We start from the raw sequence: 24,113 nt of genomic DNA, 5'->3' as shown, positions 1-24,113 counted from the left end.
TCAAAATGATGCAAAATTCAATTAGAAGTTAGGCTCCCTGAGTGTTGATTTCACTAGGCGAGTCTCTTCTACAATAATCTGCCTGAACAGATGAGACTCAGATCAGGCAGGCTGAAAGCTGGTCAAAGGATAAGTTTCAAATAAGGACAGAAAAATGACCCTGACATGGGAGACTTCTTTGCAGCAACATCCATAGTAGAAGTGGAGCTGGGAGCAAATCACACATTAATGGGTCCCCTGAAACACTTTCTTTTGCAGATAAAATCTGGTTAAATAAATGCCAAGAATGACTGTCACCTTAGATTATATGTTCCCAGGACCTTGATACATAACTACAGTAATACTGTGCATGTGGGGAGAGGAGTGTGATATCAAGGGCTGATAATATTGTGTGGAGTATGCAGAAAGACAAAATAAGTCTCCAAAGACATGCCGTCTGGCTTCAAGGCCACCCAATGGTAGATTCTGCCCTGGTCACCGGCCCAAGCCATTGGAAAGCATGTGACAGTGTGGAAAGACCCAAATATCATGACAGACTAGGGATTGAATCCCAGCTATGCCATTTATTTGCCTGGTGACTTTGGACAAGTTACTTTTTATTTCAATTTTATCTATATTTATTTTCGTGGGGTACGATGTGTTTCAGTATGTGCATATACTGCACGGTGGTTCACTTAGCATAGTTTTGTACCCATTAGTCTAGCCCTTCTCCCGTCCCCAAACCCCCTTCCCTCCCAGCCTCTAGTAACTATTATTCTACTCTCTACTTCTGTGAAAACTGCTTCTTTTTTTTTTAGATTGCACATATGACTAAGACCATGTGGTATTTCTCCTTCTGTGCCTAACTTACTTCATTTTACGTGATGGTTTCCAGTTCTATCCATGTTGCTGCAAATGATAGGATATTATTCTTTTTTATAGCTGAATAGTGTTCCATTGAGTGTGTGTGTGTATTTATATATACCACAGGTTTTTTTTTTTAATCCATTCATCCTTTGATGAACATTTAGGTTGATTCCATCTCTTGGCTATTCTGAATAGCCTTGTGATGAACATGGGAGTGCAGGTGTGTTTTCGACATATTGATTTCATTTCCTTTGGGTATATACCCAGTAGCAGGACAGTTGGGTTGTAAGGTAGATCTATTTTTAGTTCTCTTAGGGACCTCCATACTGTTTTCTACAGTGGTTGTACCAATTTACATTCATAGCAACAGTGTGGGAGGGTTCCCTTTCCTCCGCATCCTCGCCAGCATTTATTTTCTGTCTTGTTGATAATAGCCAGTAACTGGAGTGGGATGGTATCTCATTGTGGTTTTAATGTACATTTTCCTGATAATTAGTGATGTTGAGCGTTTTTTCATGTGCCTGTTGGCTATTTGTCTTCTTTTGAGAAATGTCTATTCAGGTCTTTTGCCCATTTTTTAATTGGGTGGGTTGTTTGTTTGCTGTTGAGTTGTTTGAGTTCCTTATGTATTCTGAATATTAGCCCTTTGTCTGATGTGTAGTTTGCAAACACTTTCTCCCATTCTGTAGGTGTCTCTTCACTTTGTTGATAGTGTCCCTTACTGTGCAGAAGCTTTTCAGTTTGATGCAGTCCCATTTATATATTTTTGCTTTAATTGCCTGTGCATTTGTGGTCTCGTTCAAAAAAGCGCTGCCCACTCCCATTTTGTGTAGCATTTCCCTTATGTTTTCTTTTAGTAGTTTCATAGTTGTGGGCCTTAAATTTATGTCTTTAATTCATTTTGAGTTGATTTTTGTGTATGGCGAGAAATAGGGGTCTAGTTTCAATCTCCTGCATGTGGCCATCCACAGCACCATTTACTGAAGAGGCTGTCCTTTCCTCACTGTATATTCTTGGCACCTTTCTCAAAAATCAGTTGGCTGTGTGTGTTGTAAAATCAGCTGGCTGCTAAGTGTAAATTGGCTGTAAGTTATATTTAGAGTTATTATTGATATATAGGGACTTGCTACTGCCATTTTGTTACTTTTTTTCCTAGTTGTTTTGTGGATCCTTTTTTTCTTTTTTCTGATCTTACCGTCTTCCTTTGCAATTGAGTGGTTTTCTCTACCAGTGTATTTTGATTTCTCGCTACTTATTTTTATTATGTCTCGTATAAGTTTTTGTGTTACTATGAGCCTTACAAAAAACCTCTTATATTTCCTGATCTTACCGTCTTCCTTTGCAATTGAGTGGTTTTCTCTACCAGTGTATTTTGATTTCTCACTACTTATTTTTATTATGTCTCGTATAAGTTTTTGTGTTACTATGAGCCTTACAAAAAACCTCTTATATTTCTTTTTCTTTTTTTTCTTTTTTTGACCGGTAAGGGGATTGGAACCCTTGGCTTGGTGTTGCCCGCACCGCGCTCAGCCAGTGAGCGCACTGGCCATCCCTATATAGGATCTGAACCCACGGCCTTGGCACTCCCAGTGCTGCTGAGCTCCCAGTGCCACACTCTCCTGAGTGAGCCACGGGTTCAGCCCCCTCTTATATTTATAACAGATTATTTTAAACGAATAACTTCGATATCTAAGAAGAAAGGAAGAACCAAGGCCAACTCTATTCTTTGGCATCATTCCTCCATACTTTTTGATATTTTGTTGTTTCAGGTTACATCTTTTAATATTGCCCATCTCTTATACAGTTGTTGTATTTGTTGTTGTCTTGTTAGGTTTGTCCTTTAGTCTTCATACTAAGGATGTAAGTTTTTTATTCTCCACCCTTATGACATTGGATTATCCTGAGTTTGTCTGTGAACTTACTTTACTAATGAGTTAAATATCTTCAAATGTTTTCTTGCTGCTCCTTAGCATTGTTTTCTTTCAGTGAAGAACTCTCTTCAGCATTTCTTGTAAGTCAGGCCTAGTGTTGGTGAATTCCCTTAGCTTTTATTCATCCGGGAAAGACTTTATTTCTCCTTCACATTTGAAGGTTAATTGTACTGGATACAGAATTCTTGGCTGACAGTCTTTTTCCTCAGCACCCTGAATATATCATCCGATTCTCTTCTAGCCTGTAGGGTTTCTACTGAGAAATCTGCTGAGAGACAGTTTGGGGCTCCTTTGAATGTTCTGTGTTTCTTTTCTCTTGCTGCTTTCTATATCCTTTCCTTGTCTCTGGTTTTTGATAATTTGATTGTGATGTGCCTTGAGGTGTTCCTCCTGGATAGAATTTGAGTGGCGACCTCTGACCTTCCTGTACCTGGAGGCTGTCATCTTTCTCCGTGCTTGAATACGCTCTCTACATCTCTTCCTTTTTCCTCTCCTTTGGGTGTGCCAATTATGCAGAGGTTATTTCGCTTGAGGGAGTCCTGTACTTGTAGTATTTCTGTTTCATTTTTCCTTATTTTTCCTTTTGTTCTTCTGATTTGATAATTCTGTATGTTTTTGTCTTTGAGCTCACTAATTCTTTTCTCAGTTTGGTTAAGTCTGCTGTTGGAGTTTTCTGTTGAGTTTTTCAGTTCAGATAATTTATTCTTTATTTCTGGAATTTCTACTGGGTTCTTTTTAATTGATTAAATTCCTTTGTTTTAAGTTTCTCATTCTGCTCCTGGATTGTTTTCAGATGTCAATTTTCTGTCCGTATTTTCTTTTGACTCCCTGAACATCCTAAGAGGGTTATTCTGAATTCTCTGAAATTTTGTAAATCCATTGTTCCTCTGGGTGCATTGCTGGTTCTTGGTTTGTTTCCTCTGATGGTGTCATATTTCTCTGTTCTTTCTTGATCTGTGTGTCTTCACATTGATGCCTGGGCATTTGAGGAGTCTGCTACCTCTTCTAGATTTTGTAGGTGTTCTTTGGTGGTGTTAGGCCTTTACTGTTTAATATCAGAGCTTTGTCTCTGCACTGGAACTAATTTGTTGTCCCTTGGTTAATTCCAAAATTGGGGGAACTTCCTGTGGAGACCAGCACTTGATCCCTCTGGTTGAGCTAAATTGCTGCTTTGCTGCTGATTCTCTGGGGAAGGCTTTTAGTGTGGCTCATATTTTAATTGTTGGCCTTTTAATTACTTTGGGGTCTTGTGAGGTCAGCTATACCTGGGCCATTTGGAAATTCTGGCCTGGAACTGAGTCTTTGCAGCAAACTTCACACCTTGGAGTTCTGTCTCCCTGACCCAGTCTCCACTGAGTGGTCCTGTGCTCATCAGAATGCAGATCAGCTGCCCAGGCTGTGCCCCAGTGTCCCCCTGCTGCGCCAACCTCCCCCCATACTCCAAATGCTTCTCATGGGGCAGGGTGTACATGGGTCCCTCATGATGATTCACTGGCCTCTGCAGTTTATTTGTTTTTCTTTGGTTAGCTGTGGCCCCTCGTTCCTATGTGGGTCAATAGGCACCCTGCCCATGGTCTCACCAGAGGCTAGTATCGTGTGTTTCAAGGACCTCTTCTCCCTTGAAGACTCCAGATAACTTTACACAAAGAGCACAGCTGTGGCTTTTGTCAGTCTTTGCTCTGTGTGCTACAGTTTCTTTCTGCCCCTTACCAGGCCAGCCCTGAATCAGCCAGGCCTCAAAATGGTCAGAGTCGTCCCTTCTTTCTCTCACTGTGGCTTCTCCTGCCTTCACAAGCTCAATGAGTGTCTCTTCCTATTCCCTCAAGCTCCAGCAGTCCTAGTTTGGCAGTCTTTGCTTTTTAATAGTTGTAAATTGATTGGACATGTGGGAGAGTGTTGCTAGGACTGTCTATTCTGCCGTCTTGATGACTTTTTTTTAGACAGGTTACTTAACCTCACTGTGCCTCATCTTTAAATGGGGATAATGTTTATCTCTTAGCAGTATTATGAAGAGTAGTAATAAAATTTATATAGCATTTCATATAATGCCTGGCATATAGTAGCATTCAATAAATGATTTTTTAAAGAAACTTTTGTAATTTGTATCCTCTGCCACGAATATGAACCTTTGCATCCCTTGAAAACTTAATGTTTTTAGCCCCTCCCCAGCAGTGGGAGACTTAAGAATGTCGACATCGTCATCACATCCTTAAGTCTCATTGCTGCATATGCTGCCAAGACCAGCTCTAGGTGGGCATATCCAGAGACCAGGGGTTGGCTGTGGTTGATTGTGGGAAGAGTGGGTTATTGTCTTATACCCATGTGTGCTTTGATGCTTGCATATGAAGCACTGCTGAGTGTGACATCATGATATCGAGCCGTGGCCTTGGCCATCATCCTATTTGCAGTTCCCTTAGGACATAACTGCTTTTATGAACAATGAATTTTATATGATTCCTAGTGGCAGAGGGCCAGAATGTTCATCTCATTCACCATGCCAAATTACTCATCCATCTTTATGCACTTGATCTCTGTTACATTTAAGTGGTGTAATAAAGTGTGCATTCAGTGAACTGAGTAGAGAGTTAGTATACGGGATCATTGCTTGTAGGTAGTTTTAAAAAACTGTGAATGATTTAGAAGGGAGGAAAATTTAGACTTTGACAGACTTAACAAAGTTAGCTTAATTCTTTCTTCCTTAGAGTGTACTGGATACACATGTTCTCAGTAAAGAAGGTAGGACTTGGGCTATGATGCTTTTGAATTTTGCTAAACTGTTCAGTTTAATTGCTCAGACCCTGAGTTGATGGCATGAAGAGAAAGTTTGATGCAGTAGAGGATATGTATGTATATTTTTGATGTGGCTAATTTGCTTTCTTTGGACAACTTATGAATGTGATAAATTCTTCACACTCCCATCCTTATGCTCTTAAAGAATAGAAACCATTGGTTTTAGAACATCCATTTTATCTATTCTTCCATTTTGAATGATGATATTAGTAATAATTATATTAATAATTCAAATCAATAAAAATTATAATTATGCCACTTAATTTTTTTTCTTAGTGCTTTCTCATTTGATTAACACATAGGCTTCTCTTTGCTCATATTTTTTGTCTTCATCATCATCATCTCTTACTCAGCAAAGGTCAAGTGGAAGAGCTTGTAATGGTGCATAGCAGTAATTGAACTCTAGTGGTTAAGACTTCAAGACACCATTAAGAGGACAGAAAAATGCACCTTTAATATCTTAATTTGATCACTCTAATTGAGAAAATACACCTTAATAATTATTCAGTAGGTATATTGACCCTATCATTTATTTGCCTTTTAATTTGGACCCTCAGTCTGCCTCTCTGAGTTTTATCTTCATTTAACTAGGTGATTTATGGAGAACCCTGGACATCAATATTCAGGGAATGGAGCACAGGCCCTGACCTGTGTCTTTTTCTCTTCTTTCTTCCTCCCTGGAGTCCATTCTTCTCGTGTATGGCATTGCTGGTGGGCTCCATCAGGGAGCTGACAGCACAGGCTAGTTATAATGATTGCTTTCAGATTTCTTCAGAGTCTGTAATTAAATGACATCACTGAGTCTTAAATGCATCTGCTGTGAAAGTCAGAAGGCTAAATTATCCCATTAAAGACAGAAAAGTGTTACTTGGTGTTAAAGAATCCCAAGTTTAGTATGCTGAATAGTTGCTTCAGGAAGGCTGTTGAAAGCCAGTTGAGCATGGAACATAGTGGGAAGATTGGGAGGCTGGAAGGCCATGTGGTTCAGAACAAGCTGTTCAAGAATCACAGCTGCACTCAGGCTAACGTTTAAGAAAAGAAGGCATTAAACATTTTTTCTTTTGCTTTCCCAAATGCAGTTAACTGCTTGGCTGCTGTCTTTTACTCCTGACAGCTTTTCTATTCCAAGCCCCCCAGAAGATGTCTGGAGCTACATGACTGCAGAACAGAATATTGTAGTTAATTAGAGCATGATTTAAATGAGACCAAGGCCATGAATTCAGTTCCCATATAGCCAACTGACTTCACTATGTTAAATCAACAGTTATCATATTCCCAATCCTAGTTAGCCATCTCTCAGGTTACTGCACATAGAGAAAGTAGGTCTGGAGAAAAGAACCTCTGTTTATCAGCCCCAAAGTTCCACAACTATTGGAATAATAGCGTAAATTATGTCCCCCAAGCCTATTTGGCTAAGTGGGTAATTTCTAGAATTAAAGTCTTCTTGCTTGTACATTAATATTCTTCAGTTATCAGTTGTGATTCTCCCTTCTAAATATAAAACATAACAGTGCAACCATTTGATAAAGTCTTAGCTTTTTCAGTAACCGTTTTCTTTGACACTTCCATAAAATTGAGGAATTTTTTCAATTGATTTTCTTTCTTCCTATGTGTGTCTGGCTTATTACATGTATCATAATCTAGGACTTTAATCTTTTGATTACTGTGTAATAAGAGATAGAGCGATAAGACAGGGAGGAACTGGGATGACTTGGACCAAAACCATTCCATACTCCCTCCTTCTTTCCTAAGCATTTGCTTACTTTCTCTATCTGCCCGGCTCCTTTTATCCTCAGCACGTAAGAATGCCATTATTTCCCATCACCAAACTGAGGGCATAGGAAGAGGTGGAAGGCAGAAGTAGACACTTGTTTTATATTCTTGGTTTTACTTTAGAAATACTAAAAAGTCTCATTTCACATTCAACTTCTTTTCAATATACCAAATACATCAATAAAGGGTTTTTAAATTTGTAAATAAAAGGAAAAAGGGAATTTTAAGCAAAAAGAAGGTAATTTTTTGGAAGGACACTTGAATGTCTCTTAGAACCCAACCTTTTGGAAGGACAGAAATGAGGGCAGCTCTGGGGACCTTAGCAAGAGGAGAGTGTGAGTCTCCTCTCTGTACTGCTTCCGTTATATGACCCAGTTGTTATGAACTCCTAAGTCTCAGGTCTCTTACTTTGGCCAGGTATCTCTTGACACTGTAGAAATCAACTAGAGCAAAGACAGGACTGTGCAGCAGAAAAAATGGCTTCAAAGAGTTTACCCTTCTGGGGGTTATGGATCCTTCTCTGAGAAGGGCGCTGGGTGTGCCATCCAAAAAGTATCCATGTTGTTGGAACCAGAGCTAATGAAAGGCCCAGAGGAGAATTTAGTGCATGAAAAAGCAGGTGTCACAGAGTTTTCTAGGTCAGCATCCATTCCAGAAATGTAATGAAAGCTCTCAAAGCATACTCAGTACTTGAGAAGTTTAAAACACTATGTCTAGAAAAACATTTTTCCTCAGGCTTAAGGCCACAACGAAGGTCTGTGTTATTTTACATTTTTATTCAATTGTTTGTACTTTTCCCCTATCCAACAGAAGGCCATGGAAGATCCAACAGTGATGACTTCATTACCCTGGCTATTATGGTTTATGTATCTTATATTAGATTTCCCTCCTAATATTCAGGCAAACAGAAGAAAGTCCAAAAGATGAAAGACCTATATTCTTTTTTGCTCTGTCAAGATGTATTTTTAGTCCACTGATATGTTTTCAGCATCTGCTATGCTCAGGATATTGTGCTTGAATTGTGGAAAATATAAGGAAGTTGAACCAGTTTCTGAATTTAAATAGCTTACAGTTTAGTTGACGAGATAAGACATAAATACAAAAGTAGTTAAAATTATACTTCAAGGTTGTAAATAAATTGCAAATGGTCAGTATATAGATGGAAAGTGCTTTAGGCATAAAAGACAAAGGATTCATGAATGACAACAGTAATGAAAAGTAACATTTGCTGAGCATCTTCTGTCAGGTACCGTATTGAGCACCACATCTTGTGTGCTCTACCTTCAGACTGTACAGAGAATCTAACTACTTAACACTTTCTTCACTGCTGCCACGCTCACCCAGGCCCTGTCATCTCTCATCTACGCTGTCGCAGTAGCTCTTAGCTGATGCGATTACTACTTTTCCTGCCCTTTGTAGTCTTGTTTCCACATGGCAGCCAGAGTGATTCTGTTAAAACACAGGGCAGATCGTGGCACTCTGTCAGGGTAAAGTTCAAGTTCTTTGCCATGGCCTATAAAGCAGGGAAAGAAGGAAAGAAAAGCATGGGTTAGAGAGTTTTCTGGACCAGCATCTATTCCAAAAATGTGATGAAAGCTTTAGGAGTTTATTCTTGATCTGAACAGTTCTGGAACGCTAGGTTGAGAAAAGTGTTAAAGCTCTCCATTTGTGCCACTTTGCATTTTGTTGATGTGTATTCAGTTTTATGCCACTTCTCCCTCCCCTTCCCCAGCACAAAAAGGCACATATTTTGCTTTTGCCAATATATTCTATTGTTGATTTCCAGCAAATTTCCTAATATAATTTCACACTAATGATGTGGGATTCCCATTGGAGGGTGAAACAAAAGCAGTGTGATGAGCTAGAAAGGAGACTGGGAGAAAATGTGAGAGCCATGGGCAGGCCCAGCATCAACCCTTGGTATATCCTTGGTCAGATTTTAAACCTCTACACCTCAGTTACTGCGTTTGGTTATGAGATTGTGTTACTGTTATAATAATTGCAGGTATACTAATCAGTCCAAGTCTGTCCCTTTCAAAGGGAAGTTGTTGTTTTGGTTTGGGTTGTGGGGTAGGACAGGAAAAGATTTTCTCCTTTCCATTTTAGCTTCTACGAATACACTGTTACTAAAAGAAATGATAGACTTTATGCATAAGTTGTGCATTTTAACCATCACACCCACATTATATTTGTCTTATTTTCTAACTCTCCATCTTGGATGTAGTCAACATATTGATCATCTGGTTTAAAGTGTCCAAGGACTTGCCACTTTTTCTGGATAGGGAGCTCTTCAGCCCACTGACCACATAATTAGATAAAATATATATTCTCATGTAACAAACCTGACGCCATTAGTGTTAGGCAGCTCCTAAGGGAGTCAGAAGCTGCTCCAGCCTCGTAAATAATGAGCACACAACTAACACAACTTGATCGTCCCCACAGAGATGAGAATCAGGCTCCTTCACAGTGTGCAGTATGGTCAATTGAGTCAGTGGTTGCTGAGTGAACTGCAGTTCGCCCAGCTGCAGGAGAATCAAGCTTTTTTAGGGGCAATAGAGCATGCAATAGAATGTAGGCGGGAAAGGGATTTGATGAATTGATTTTCACTGGAAAAGTCTGAGAGATGTCTTCACCTGAGATTGCTTAATAGTCCTAAAGCTTTAATGAGTCTCTGCCCATCCCACTGGGGGCACTTACATGTTGCTAAGCACTGAGTAGGCTGAAACAAGTGATGCAAAAATGCGATTCGATTTCCTAGAACTGTGGGGGTGATTACCATAACACCTCAAATTGCACCAGAGTAATAGAACTCAGACAATTGGTAGAAAATATGTGGAAGCTGTTTGCTTCTATCACAAGTTCACGTTAGCCCCGTTTCACACAATTTGTATTTTATGGGTGGCCATATGCATTCCATTTGAAATAAATGATTAGGCAAATTCTTCATATAATTTATCTCCTAGTACTAGGACTACATTGTCCTCCTATTTAAGATTTACAACCAGCCAGTAACCGAAGGGAAGGTATCACGACTGAAATATTCTCAGTTGCATAAAACAAGCCTTCCCAGATTGAGATTTGCAGGTCGAGTTTCATGCTGCATGCTGCTGGGGGCTTTCCGGAACCTGCTTGTCAAATAAACAGAGAATATTCATTCCCAGGCATGTGGTCCCAATAGCTTTCACAAGCATTAAACTCACTTAGAAAATAATTAGTAATCAAAAAAGGCATTTAAACTCAACTCTCTGAAGCATGGAGGGAGATGTACATTACATCGATTGAATTATCAGTATAAATATCTAGTTGTAGGCATAATTAGGTTTTAGTGAATGAAGACATTTATATAGATGGGGGATGTAGAATGTTTTAATCATTGAAGTATCATTTTTATTAGAGCTGGATATTAGGGACTGGCACTGAACTATGGATTCTCTCTTCTCCACTGAAAATGGAAAATGTTCTTAACATTTAGAACTAGAAGGAAGCTGCCAGTTGATCTCATTCAGCAGCTACCTGTACAGGGTGCCCAAGTCCTAGAAGTCTGTGAAGTTGGTAATGAAGCTCACAAGTTATTTCAGTTTATTCAGGATTATGAATGCACTCATGATAGAGCTGCAGAGTTACAAATATTTTATTTGTCTTTTGCCTGGAGTTATATCAGCTCAAGGTGTAGCACTTACTGCATGCTCCACAGAAGTAGGGCTGAGTCTGACTAGCTCAGTTCTGTGTCCATTGCTCCCACAAATAGGGCCTCATATATGATAGGAACTTTAATATTTGTTGATTGGATGGTTGGACAAATGGGTGGAGTAAGAACTAATCAGAAGTTCTTTTAGCAGTTATATAAACTTGGATTAATTTTCTTGAAAAAGGAGAAATAAATTCTTGTTTAATAAATGCAGTTTGGGGCCAGCCCCGTGGCACACTCGGGCGAGTGCGGCGCTGCGAGCGCAGTGATGCTCCCACCGCGGGTTCGGATCCTATATAGGAATGGCCGGTGCGCTCACTGGCTGAGCGCGGTGTAGGCGACACCACACCAAGGGTTGCGATTCCCTTACCGGTCACGAAAAAGACCAAAAAAATAAATAAATAAATAAAAATAAATGCAGTTTGGTTAGTAAAAATATTTCAAAATAAAATCTCCACAAGAGTGAATTAATAAAATAAGTTTTTGGTGTGTAAACTATTTTGAACAATTTCAAACTAGGGCCCAGAGAGGTAAAGTTTCTTGCTCCAAGTTGAGCAGCAGGTGATGGCAAAATCAAGATTAGAATCCAAAGCTGTTGATCCGTGGTCTTCCCACCATAAACTATATTATCTGAAACAGATCAGGTTCATTTAGATGTTTGATCTTTATGAAATAAAAATGTTATCTATTATTTATACATCAAACATCTATGACTCTAAATAAAACTTACCTCTGTAGTTAATTTTTTTTACATGCAGATAAGACTCTTTTTAAGGGAATTTTGTGGTTTAAGGAAGTTTTGAAAGTTACAGCACCTTTGAGCATCTGATGAGAGCTGTGGACCCTGGAGAAACACCTGTATGTCTGTGCCCATGCAGTTTTACTCACGGCCTCAGGCAATCCACAGACCCCAGGTTAAGGATCTTGGTTTAGGGGATCTACAGCCAGTCCTCCTGTTCCTTCCATGGCTTTGGATGCTCCTTTCAGAATCGATGAGCTTTCAAATATGCTTCTATTCAGAGCAGCGCTAGACAACCCATACTGTTTTATCACTTAAAATGCCCCCAAAGGCACTTTTCATATGTCCATGGAATGTGATTACTTTATTTACAACTAGGCATTTTCATTTTTTAAAATATGGAAAAGAAACCTGCTGCAGAAGAAAATTGTTCACAAGGAGCAGAAATCTAAATTACCATGCTACAATGAAGACATGAGTGGAGCTATTGTCAAATGTGCATTTTTATCCCAAAATGGAAATGAACTGTAAAAACTAAGGCAATTTTAGTGTTCTAAAAAAAGTGTATGAAAATGGAAAAAGTGTATGAATTTATAGTTCTTCCAGAGAAGGTATAAAGTAATAGAAAAGAGCAGTCAACTTTAGGTTGTCTGAGTGGGTTTGGAGCCTCATTAGTACAGAGAGGATCACCCAGTGGGGCATCTTCCCAGGGTGCTCTGCACGTTCAGAACGTCGGCAACACTGCTGCGAGAAAGGAAGGTGAATGTGGACGGTCACCTTGGTTTTTTGAGGCATTCTCCCCATTACCTTCCACGCATTTTCTTTACCTGTGAAAATGAGCGGATTACTGGGAAAGCAAGCCTAATGTGTTCAGTTAGCAAATGAAGACATTTAGTAGAAGTGAGGCCTCTGAATCTGCAAAGAACAGCGTGAGCTGGGAGCCCTCTCACCTCGTTTTACCACCTTCAGGGCTGCTGTTAATTCTAGTGATTTGAAGAGACTCTCACAGAAGCACTAGAACTCTGTTCATCGTAACTGTATTTATCAGGTAGCTCACAGAACTTGTGAATTGTGGGTCTCAAGTATACAACTCCAGAAGGACGTTCAGCCTCACATCACCCATCTGAGAGTGAAAATGCCCCCCTTGCATTTTGGAGGTCTTTTCCTCTATATGCTCTCATGATACAGTGAGAACTGAAGAGTTAGAGTTGAGGACCTTGAACATGGAAAACCATTTTCTCCTCATATGTCTAGTTCATTATTTTTATACTGAGTGGTTTGGGTTTTTCTTCCACTGTCCAGTTTCTGCAGTCAACTTTTCAGATGCCCTTTGTGAAGCTTCTACTGTTCTTGACCCCCAAATGAAAAAATAACTCTTTAGAGATCCCTTATTATATACACTCAGGAGGCTTCAGTAATTAGGGTGACATTTCCATCTTTGCTGTCCAGATGAGTCATAGGCTAAGTGTCTCCTGGTTTAAATGGTGGGTTACTTAGGAAGGCCACTAGCAGCCTGGCTCCTTGTCAACTGTACTAGTGACACTGAAGCTGCGTGGCTTACTCAGTGAGCCCAGGGGCAGAACCTACTTCTTCTACATTTGGAGTTCTTCCTTAGTTTTCAGGGTTTCTGAAATCTTGAAATTAAATTACCTTTTTTCCCGATTTTGAACTTTAGTTACTAGCCTATTCTGTCCCTTAGCACCTGAGATCACTACTTTCAATTCAATTCATTCAGGTTTCAATTCTTTCAGCCCAGATGTTCCTTCAATCGTTATATTAGTTTCCTTGGAAGCTGTCCAGGCTGCAGATAATGGCCTCTATGTGTCACAGCCAACTGCCACTGTTCACTTTCTCTTCAGTAGCAGCACACTTTGGCCCCAATGAGTGAGCATTTCCCCGTCTAATCACTGTTTTTCAAATAAACTACTTATTTTGCATGCTTTCCTAAATATTAAGTTGAAGAGACTATGTATTCAAAGAACCTTCTTAAAAAAATTAGGTATCCCACAAGCAAGTTCATATATAACCATTGTTGACTATAACTATTACCCTCAATAAATAAGGAATGAAGACACTTAGAAAAGAGAGAATGATGGTTAATGGGTCCCTTTTTCCCTCTAACCACAACCATGAAAGTATAATCCTCATCAAAGGGCTATAAAGTCGTCTACTTTAGTGGTTCAGCACACTAATGTCTCCCTGCTTTTAGTGCTGTATGTTGACCCTCTGTTCCCTGAAGCTGGGAATTTATTAGTTTTTGTGGCCTTTGGGAATGAATATTCATAATGAGATAGCAGTGATGTTTCAGATCCCTTTAAGGGCCTGAGGGAATTACTCTTAGCAACTAGGAAAGCTGAGAAAAAGGCCAAATCACGCCAGCATCCCATATTAAACCATCGAATGTGAGGCTGTACTTAGAGGATTGAGTGAGTAAACTGAGGCCCAGGTTACACAGTTACAAATGTGCAGCGAGGTCAGAATCTAGGCCTTTTCAGACCCAGGCCATATTCATTCCATACATCATGCTATCTCCACATTAATTTGCCTTTTTCATTCCCATGGAAGACATGAAATGCCAAATAACTAATTAGAAATTGACCATGTAGTGAGACATCTGTGACAAAGCTACTCAAGGAGGATAGAAAAGTGTTTCTATCAACCACCATAGTTCTTAGGAGTAAACTCTAGCTGTATTGGGGGGCATTAATCTCACCTGCTTTATCACATCTTTCTTCTTAAAAATTATCATCATTGTTCTTAACAACTTTGAAACATCCTTAAGTTTATTCACAGAAAGTTTGTGAAACACCTGTTAAATGCTGATTGTTAATGGTAGATAGAGTGGGGAATATGGAAGACATGATGGCTTCCTTTTAATTCTTTTTTCCTAATTATATTTAAGCATAATATGAAGATTTACAATTGTAAGGTAACGTTATTAAAATTCTTATGATTGCACTTTAATTTACTATAGACATACAGTCATCTAGCCTTAAAAGTTTTGGGTTAAATTCTACCTAACTTTCTCCATAGGTGGCTTATTTCAGTCAGTGTTGTTCTCTTTTAATTTTGTAATGAGATCAGGTAAGATGGAAGAACTGTTTTGCCTTCCCAAGGTGATGTCATTTGGACCCCAGACTGAGGCTGTGTTTTTCCTGGGGTGGATACCAATCAGATATATGGGGAAAAGGGTTCCTCTAGTGGGAATATGGCCAGAGGGACACTCCTCCTGATAAAGTCTGCCTAGAAAGGTTCCTCTGTTCAGAAGGATTAACTAGATGGCTTTGCCTATTACAGGCGTGGCACTGACATAACATTGGGTTAACAAGATTATTTTTAGTTATCTATGTTTTTGGTTTTATTTGGAAGGCACCTGACTTCATAGAATGGCTCCTTCCCCAGCTATGTGCCTGGGAAGCTAATTATTCATTCGGAGAGTAATGAAAGACCCTGCCATCTGTCTGCCGGATTTAATGGAGTATCAGCACATCCCAAATAGGAAGTAATTGGATTGACAGACACAAAGCCAGTTATTAGACTGGTGTTATCTGATTGGGAAAAAAACAGGCAGAGAAGCATACAACTGTAGCAAAACTAATCTGATGATGTCTGTTGTTCCCGGAATGCACAGCCCAACAAACAGAATGCATGGACTTTCAAACCTCTGACTGGCTTAGGAACGTTTGGAGTTTCTTCTCTCAGAATTCATCTCTGTATTCTTATTACAAATCATTATAATGCAATCTAATAAAACACAGTTTGCATAAAGATGGGCCCATTTATAAAACTGTCACCACAGCCACTCTATTAATAGAGCCATTTTAAAGATTTATTGTGAGCATATGTTACTTTTTACAGGGGGCCAAATTGAGAGCTGCAGGATTTGCACATGCAAGAATGTGCAAAGATGATAATTCAAAAAATATTGAAGCTAGTCTACCCAAGTATTGTCATTAGACTTGTACTCTTTTCTAACTTTTCAGGTGTGATCATCAAACAACAATCTTAATGAGGCGTTAAAGAAAGATGACAAGGTCTAGAGGAGTGTTGCATAAGCACTTACTTTCACAGATTCTAATTTTACTTCCGGTATGACTGGAGGTCAGGAAAAACATGGGATGGGCTAACTATGAGGGTTTGGAACCAGAAATGGATTCTGAGCTTTATTCTTCTCTAAACAACTATGGCTGGATGGATCTGATGGGGAAAAAGTAGTAAAGACATTGTCTTCATTCATTCGCTAATCGGTTCAGCAAGAGTCATAAACCTGCTCAATATGATTTCTGGAGTCTCCAGTCCTTGGAGGTCATAGAGAGAACTAGACAGGAGTCCAGCAAGTTTCTATTTATTTGGCAAGTATTGAAATATCACCTGCAGTGTTCTAGGCACTTCCCTAGGTTCTAGGTATACAGCTGTGAGTTCGAAGTCTCTGTCCTTGTATTAGTCCGTTTTTGTTGCTTATAACAAAATACACTGAACTGGGTGATTTATAAACAAAACGAAATTTATTGCTTACAGTTTCTGATGCTGAGAAGTCCGAAGTCTATCTGGTGGTGGCAACAGCGACACAGGGGTCTCACACTGCAAGATGGTAGAAGCAGAGAGAGAGAGAGAGAGAGACTCTCCTTTTCTTTTAAAGCCCTCAGAACCACACCCCTGACCACCATTTTTAATCCATTCACTACAGCACGGTCCTACAATCTAATCACCTCTTCAAGGCTCCACCTTTTGATTACTGTGGCACTACTGCTAATGCCTGGAATCCTGTCAACATTGCCAATTGTAGCACTCTTAATTCTGTTCATGACGCCAGTTGTAAAGCTAGGCGACCTCATTAGTTGTTGGGCTCTTTTACCTGCCAGTAATCCTGCCGACTGAGCTGATGGTTGAGCTAGGGCTGGGGCTGGAGCTCCCAGACCCCTCAAGCCCATTCACAGACTGGGTCACAAACCCATCATATGCCAGGCTGGGTCACCAGACCCCTCACATGCCAGGCTGGGTCACCAGACCCTTTCATGCAGGTCTATGAGCTAGGTAACCGGCAAAAAGGTCCTTGGAAGCTGTAGGTTGGAAAGCATGGCTGCACCAGGTGGATGCCTGAGACAGACGCCCACCTGCCTGCTTCACTAAAACTCTCTCTTCTCTCTCTCTCATCTCTCTCTCTCTTTCTCTCTCTCTCTCTCTCTCTCTCTCTCTCTCTCNTCTCTCTCTCTCTCTCTCTGAAGAACACAAGAATAGCAACAAAACTAAAAAAATACATTGGTGCACATATGCACTAACTCCACACACACACACTCACACACACACACAATTTGCTTACAAAGGATGTGCTAAAACCGTACCCAACTGGACCCGACATGAGGGCCCTGACCAAACTATTCTATTTTCCCAACAATTGCCATAATAGTTTTTCCCACCCTTTTAACAATCACAGTAGGGCTAAGTTTCTAATACATAAAACTTGGGGGACACAATTCAAGCTTCAGTGAGTTTTGGGGGTACATAATTCAATCCACTACAGTCCTCATGGGACATACATTGCAGTGAGGCAGATGGAAGGTAACCAACAAGTTCTGTGAAGATAAAGAAGGTAATGAAAGGAGACAGAATGATGTTAGGAAGGTGACATTTGCACACACACAACTGAAGTGAGAGAGTGAGTTGGATGACTGTCTGGAGGAACAGCAGCTAGGCAGAGGGACCAGCACTTTCAAAGGCCAAAGTACATTTGTGAGTATTTTTGTTAGTGTTACCGCCAGGAAACCAGGTGCTGCCAGGTTCCTTTGCCTGATAATAATCCTCAACATTCCTTATTTGCAAGTTATGGAATACTGATAATATGCATTGAAAGGTGTTGTGAACTATAGCCAATATATAAACATATAATATTGTTAGTAAGATCTTCATCATTGTAAAATGAGTCATTAAAAACTTTGAGGGAATTCCTACTTTAAGAGACTGACTCTGTGGTAACATCACTTTTATGATACAAATATCCTATCATTAATTTGATTGGCACATATACAAATAAATGAACAAAGGAATTATTAGAAGTATTGCCATATAACAAGTGCTACTATATTTCAGGCGCTGTGCTTATATACACTAGGTGAATGTGAGGCACTATTACAATATATACTTCACTGCCAACCTTGCAGTAACCCTGCAAAGTAATATTATTTCCCCATCTTGTAGACTAGGAGCTTGGGTAGTCAAGGAGATTTCATAGTTAAGTACCTGGGAGAGCTGAGATTCCAACCCAGGCGTGTCTGACCTCAACCCCATGCTGTCTGCTATACACCATGTTGCCAAAACATCATACTATTGAGTTCTTAATATGAATGGCACACTGTGTTAGGAACCATGGGAAATATAAAAACAAAACAAAACAAAAAAACAACAAAAAAAACCCACAATCCCTGTACTCAAAGAAATGAAAATATAATTGGGGATAGATAATTATATGAGAAAAAACAGAGAACAGTGAGAAATATAAACACATAATTGCATCCCTTGCACTATGAGAGCTAGGGAAGAGAGAGCTTAATGTATGCTGGAGACAATAAGCCCGAAGCTGAGCTTTTGAAAGACAGGTAAAGTTGAGGCAGACCGTGTCATAGAGTTCCAGTCATATGTAGGTGTTAGGACCTACTCCTGTACCTAGGGTGAAAATTGGATGTCATCATGATTTCCCATAAAAATTGCTTAGCAAGTCAGAGATGAACTACTGTCTCTCAACATGGTAAATACAGTACAGCTAGGTTTTCCTCCAGTTGTTTTTTTTTTTTTAACCCCCCTTTTGGTTAATCTCCAAAAGAAGTATTCACCTTGTGAATAGATGCATTATATTGCATAAAAAATACATATTTTAAAATGCTAGATAACACAGTCACAATAAAGGCAGACAGGAGCTGAGTCTGATTGAGGATCTGGGTTTGGGTCTCTCTGTCTTACTTATCCTGGGACATATTCTCCTTGATTGGAATGGCAGGCTGAATGCCTCATTATATTTATTACATAGCCCTTCCTCTCTCAGCCCATGCTGAGATTTTGATTTTATATATATTAACTGTGGGCATTCTGAAACCTCACTGAAATGGGGTGTGTTCTGAATGAGTAGAAGAGTATAAGCGAAAGGTCCAGAGCAAAAATAATTTTGCATTCTCAAGAAATACTAAGCAAACAAGCATCCTGTAGAAATATGGGAAAGTAATGGGGCCAGATCATGGGAGGGCCGTGAAAACCAGAGAGAGAATTTGAGATTCATGTGATAGAAGTAGAAGCCACTGAAAGTTTTTGAGAAATGGAATATCAGTGTGAAAGAGATCTTTAATGCAAATTAATCTGGTGGTGAAATGTAGGGTGAGTAGTGAAATAGGCATGGAAAAGACCAGCCCAGAGACAGAATAACCTAGGAGAAGAGGGTATAGACTAGAATTGTAGACAGTCATAGAGATAGGACTCATCTGGAGATGATTTTTTTTGCCTTTTCATCTTACTTGATCTCGTTAAAGCAATTTAAAGGAGATGATGCACATTCAAAGGAAGAGGTTAAATATCAAGAACTTAGTGAATCCACTAGCCGTATGGCTTTTTAGAATGTACTTTTCCATCCATTCATCCAGCCACCCAGCCATTCATCCATCCTATCTTCTTTTCTCCCTCTCTAAATTTATACTTACAGTCAAACATATAACTTGCCCAGGTAAGAGTCCCTCCATAGCACTATATGATGTTGGTGGCATTAAATTAGATAATAAATATGAAAATGACTCAAATTCTGAAAACAAATTTCAAATATTATGATGATGATTATTGTCTATTTGTCATCTCTTTTGGATTTTTTTAAAATCACATTTAAGTTAGATAGGTAGATTTATATATTGCTTGTGTATTTGAAAATGAATATATCCTTAGATGATCCAGTTTCCATCTATTCTGATTCTTTCTGCATTTCTATAACAGCATCTTCTCCTAGAGAATTAATTGACCAAAAAGAAAGGGAGTCTTGCTTCTCTATCAAGATCTGAAATAATCACGTTGGTTCTCTTTATGATGCTGTGAATGAAAGATTCACAGCTCTAAGAATAAAATTTTTTTTGATAGTGTCTCTTTTTTGTCCTCATAAGACAGTATTAAGTAATAGTCAAATTATTAAGTAATATTTCTGCACTGAATTTTTCAAGTCCTCTGATGATAAGATTTTCTTTCTTTTGTTTCAAAAGTTCTCACAGTCTTAGGAACAATAGTCAAAAAGAAGTCTGTTCATGAAAACATTTCATGGAGATCCCCTGGTCATTGCTTTCAAAGTTGAGATGACCCAAGTAGCTGACAGTGTTGACATCTAATTATAACTTTTCCCCCCAGTGTGAGGACCTAACAGATAGGCATCTTCTTCTATTCTCTAATAACAATACTACAAAGTGTCAAGCATGCTTAACTTCTCAGGTCTGAAAGCAAGATATAAAATTTTTAAGCTGATCTCATGCTTTTGTTCCCTTCTAGTGTTTTAACTTACATAAATTATCTTGGGGAATAGAATAGCTCAGCCTTGTGGTTGAAGTTATCAAGCCCATTTTTTCTCCAGATGAATAAAAGAATTGCTACATGGCACCTGGCCAGGTGACCTGCATGACAAATGCCCACCAGGTACTTTAACATGGTGAGGGCAGATGATGAAGGCCTGGCATGTGGGGTCAGGTGATTAGCGAGCATGAAGGTGGCTCTCCTACACGTGTTATTGCTGTCTTCACAGTGCTGTTTATTCCTGCGCTAATTTCCAAGGGGAGCGATGAGACGAGGAACGTGGAAAGCTGTATTGGGAAATGGTGTTCTTTTTGGCTGTGAGCTAGTCATTGTTCACTAGCATCTCCCCATGTTTATGTTCTGTTGTTGGTTGAGTAGCGTGTATTTGCTCTTTATGAATCATCAGTAGGCCTACTCCCTTCTTCCTAGCCACTGTATACCCAGGTAATAAGAGGCACAATTTGTCTTAGCAGCAATATTGTCTGTTATTTCTGAATACCTCCCGAAGGTAAAGACTCTGCTCAGCAATGTGAATTAATTAGAGCTTTCACAAATGAAGTTGGCTCTAATTATCACAGGTAGAGAAAATGCAAGCATAAAATGATTGTAAACACTGGCCAACAGCAAATGAATACAGTAGTCTCCCCTTATCATCAGAGGATATGTTCCAAGATCCCCAGTGGATGTCTGACCACAGATGATACACAATCCTATATACACTATGTTTTTTCCTGTACATAGGTGCCTATGATAATGCTTAATTTATAAATTAGGCACAATAAGAGATAACAGTAACTAGTAATAGAACAATTAAAACAATATGCCAGCATCACCGCCCTTTCGTTTGGAAGCCATAATTAAGTCAAAGAAAGGTTACTTGAACACAAGCACTGTGCTGCCACCATAGCTGATCTGATAACCTTGCCAGCTGCTAAGTGACTAACAGGTGGGTAGTGTCTACAGTGTGGACATGCTGGACAAAGGGAGGATTCACATCCCAGGGGGATGGAGTGGGACAGGGTGAGATTTCATCACACTACTCAGAATGGCATGCAGTTTGAGACTTATGTGTTGTTTATTTCTGAAATTTTCCATTTTCTATTTTTGCACTGAGGTTGACCGTGGGTAACTGAAACCACAGAAAATGAAACCACAAACAAGGGGGGACCACTGTATACATTTTCTTCACATATGCTCAGGTGAACATAGCCCTAAGTTAGCTGGTTTGCATCATGGCCATTTTCACATAGGCTTAATTTTTACTTCCTCACTTTATGCAGGAAGTTTGCATTGAGCATCTGCCAACACACTATGCTGGACGCTGAGGGGAATACAGTCATAAATCTAACCAATATCCTGCCCTCAAAGAACCTAGAGTCTAGGAGGGGGATAAAGTATGTAAACAAATTAGAGAGTGGTATGTACCATTAGGGCTCTTAGCCTGTCTAGAGTATAATTCTTAAGTTCATTTCTCCCTGGGTCAGTGGCTTTAGTACTTTTTCCCTCCACCATAACCCATAATAAGAATTATTTTTTTATATCAGGATCTAGCAGACTCTTGTGTATATATAAAACATATATATATATATTATATATGTATATTATATGTATATATATACACACATAAAAGTTACACAAAACAATTTAGCATAAACACACGTAATACACTTTGATATTTCCGGTTCTGCTAGTCCTTTCTGCCTGTATCTCCCCCTCAACTCCCCCACACCCATGCTGGTTGCATCACTTTAATTTTAATTCATGACCACTAATAGGGTGTGAATTGTGATTTGGATTCAGCATTGCTTTAGCCTGGGCTCCTTAAAAACAGGTTGTATGTTTTGTCCATTTCTCATTCTTACTATCTAGTGGTGCTTGACATGTAGTAAACTCACTAAATGTTTGGTGAATCGGTGAATAAAGGGATACACAAATCTACTCAGAGCCAGTTCTTGGTCCAACTTGATGAATAGTGCAGATATGTTTTCTATAATCCTGACCTCTAGAAGTAAGAAAAACTTATGTCTCATTCTGTCACCTCTACCTAGGTGAGCATAATAGGATGAAGAATTTATATTATTGAGAAACCATGTAATCTAAGAGTAGGCAAAACATCTACCACCCTCAACTTTTAATACATTTTATCTTGTTAATGGTCTCTTTTATTCAGCATGCTGTTGAGGATTTTTCTGAAACCATGACTTAAGGAATGAAATCTACCTTCAATTATTTATGGTTTAAATTAATGCAAATAAGACTTTTGGCTTGCTGTGCTGGTACTCATTAATAAATATTTCACTGGGTATTAGGAAGATTGAGATTGACTAAATGAGTCTCTTTTTCAATATAAACAAAAGCCCTTGGGTTTTTCACTGCTGTAAAGGCCCTATTCTCATGTCTGGCTTTCATTAGGGCAGATGAATGTCAGATGGGTACATCCACAGAGTGATGGATCCCATGGGAACCAGAGTCAGCAGGGGGCTCTGCAGTGAAACAGTCCTCTAGTTAAACCAAATTTAATCTCATTAGCAGGGTAATTGTGCTGTTAGGGAAAATGGCCAACCAGGTTAAAGAGAAATCAACATATTCTAATTACTCTTTCACTCTCGTCATTGGAGAATTGAACTAAGAGGCAAAAGATGCAGATTTCATGCTTGGCCTAACACTGTGATTGAGTCTTAGAAAGTTCCAGATCTCTCACAGTTCCTAGGACCTGTGCATGGCATTGGTGTCATGTCATACACACTCGGGCATTCTTTCCTGTAGAAATAAACACACCAGTGTAGTGCATGATCCTGTCATGTTGCTTCTTTTTATATATACATTTTGCCCACTCACTTTTCCAGCAAAATTATACACATCAGACTTTGCCAATGTTTTAAAACTGTTCAGGATGTAGTATAGTAGTGCAGTGGAAAGTTCTAAAACTACCTAAATATATAAAACTTAGTTATGAAAAATATGCCTTTCCATATTTCTGCTCATTGGGATATTTTCTAGAATCATTGAATCTGTGACCATGTATTTCCCATTCTTCTGAATTTACATGCATATGGGCTTTGCCGTTTTTAGAAGAAAGGATGGTGGACTGATTAGGAGCCAGATCTGGGTTCAAGACAGAGTCACTAAGCTAGATAGCAGTGTGACCTTCCACACTATTCATCTTGTCTGAATCTGCACTATTCATCTTGTCTGAACTGCAGTTCCCTCATATGTCAAATGGAAATAATTATTACTGTCAAACAGTCCTCAAAACAGAATCAGTTTCTAGTATGTGAAAGTCCATCGTAAGTGCTAACATGGCACTACAGATATGAGAGATAGCCATGTATCCACTTAACTTACGTGACTTGGCATCCCTAGCTCCTACACTTAGCTTATACATGGTGAGTAAATGTTAGTTGAATTAATTAACTAGTTAGATGTTTGAAAGATTTGCTGACATCTTTCAGATTGTTGCTGGAATCTTACGTGAGTGATTACTGCCAAGGATTTGTCAAAACCAGTTAAATGGATTCTGCTGCATACATTTTAAAAGGAGAGAAAATACAATGAACACCTTCTGTCCGAGAAGGACTTATTATATTGTTTCCAAAACAAGATATGCATGTGGGAAATGATATAAAAATACTTAAAGATATTAACAAGTGTGAATGCATTGTAGTAACACCCTGAATACGTAAATGGTAAATGCAAAACTAACTCTTGTGCTTTGGCTATCTTGCCTGTGGCCATATTTTTCACTGTCAACCTTGTAAAAATGAACAATTTTATGTGTACTTTCGTATTGAAAATAAACTGCGTCAGAGGGACCTGACTG

General features: G+C 39.2%; 1 protein-coding gene and 1 pseudogene across 1 annotated transcript in view; one reads left to right on the top strand and one right to left on the bottom strand.

Annotated features, from left to right (window-relative positions):
• Positions 1-16,572, bottom strand: part of LOC103602221 — a 32,516-nt pseudogene extending 15,944 nt beyond the window's left edge.
• Positions 16,573-18,313: 1,741 nt separating this feature from the next.
• LOC103602220 (exocyst complex component 4-like) overlaps positions 18,314-24,113 on the top strand; it is a gene marked incomplete at its 3' end in the record, with an annotated part of 133,612 nt that continues 127,812 nt past the window's right edge. Inside the window, exon 1 of the mRNA XM_008586632.1 lies at positions 18,314-18,360. Within this exon, the coding sequence (XP_008584854.1) occupies positions 18,314-18,360 (47 nt within the window). The remainder of the gene's footprint in view (positions 18,361-24,113) is intronic.

This window comes from Galeopterus variegatus, unplaced genomic scaffold (assembly GCF_000696425.1).
Source record: "Galeopterus variegatus unplaced genomic scaffold, G_variegatus-3.0.2 Scaffold4056, whole genome shotgun sequence".
Lineage (NCBI taxonomy): Eukaryota > Metazoa > Chordata > Mammalia > Dermoptera > Cynocephalidae > Galeopterus > Galeopterus variegatus.
The sequence above is the reverse complement of the archived record's forward strand: the minus strand, read 5'-3'. Positions and strand labels throughout refer to the sequence as shown.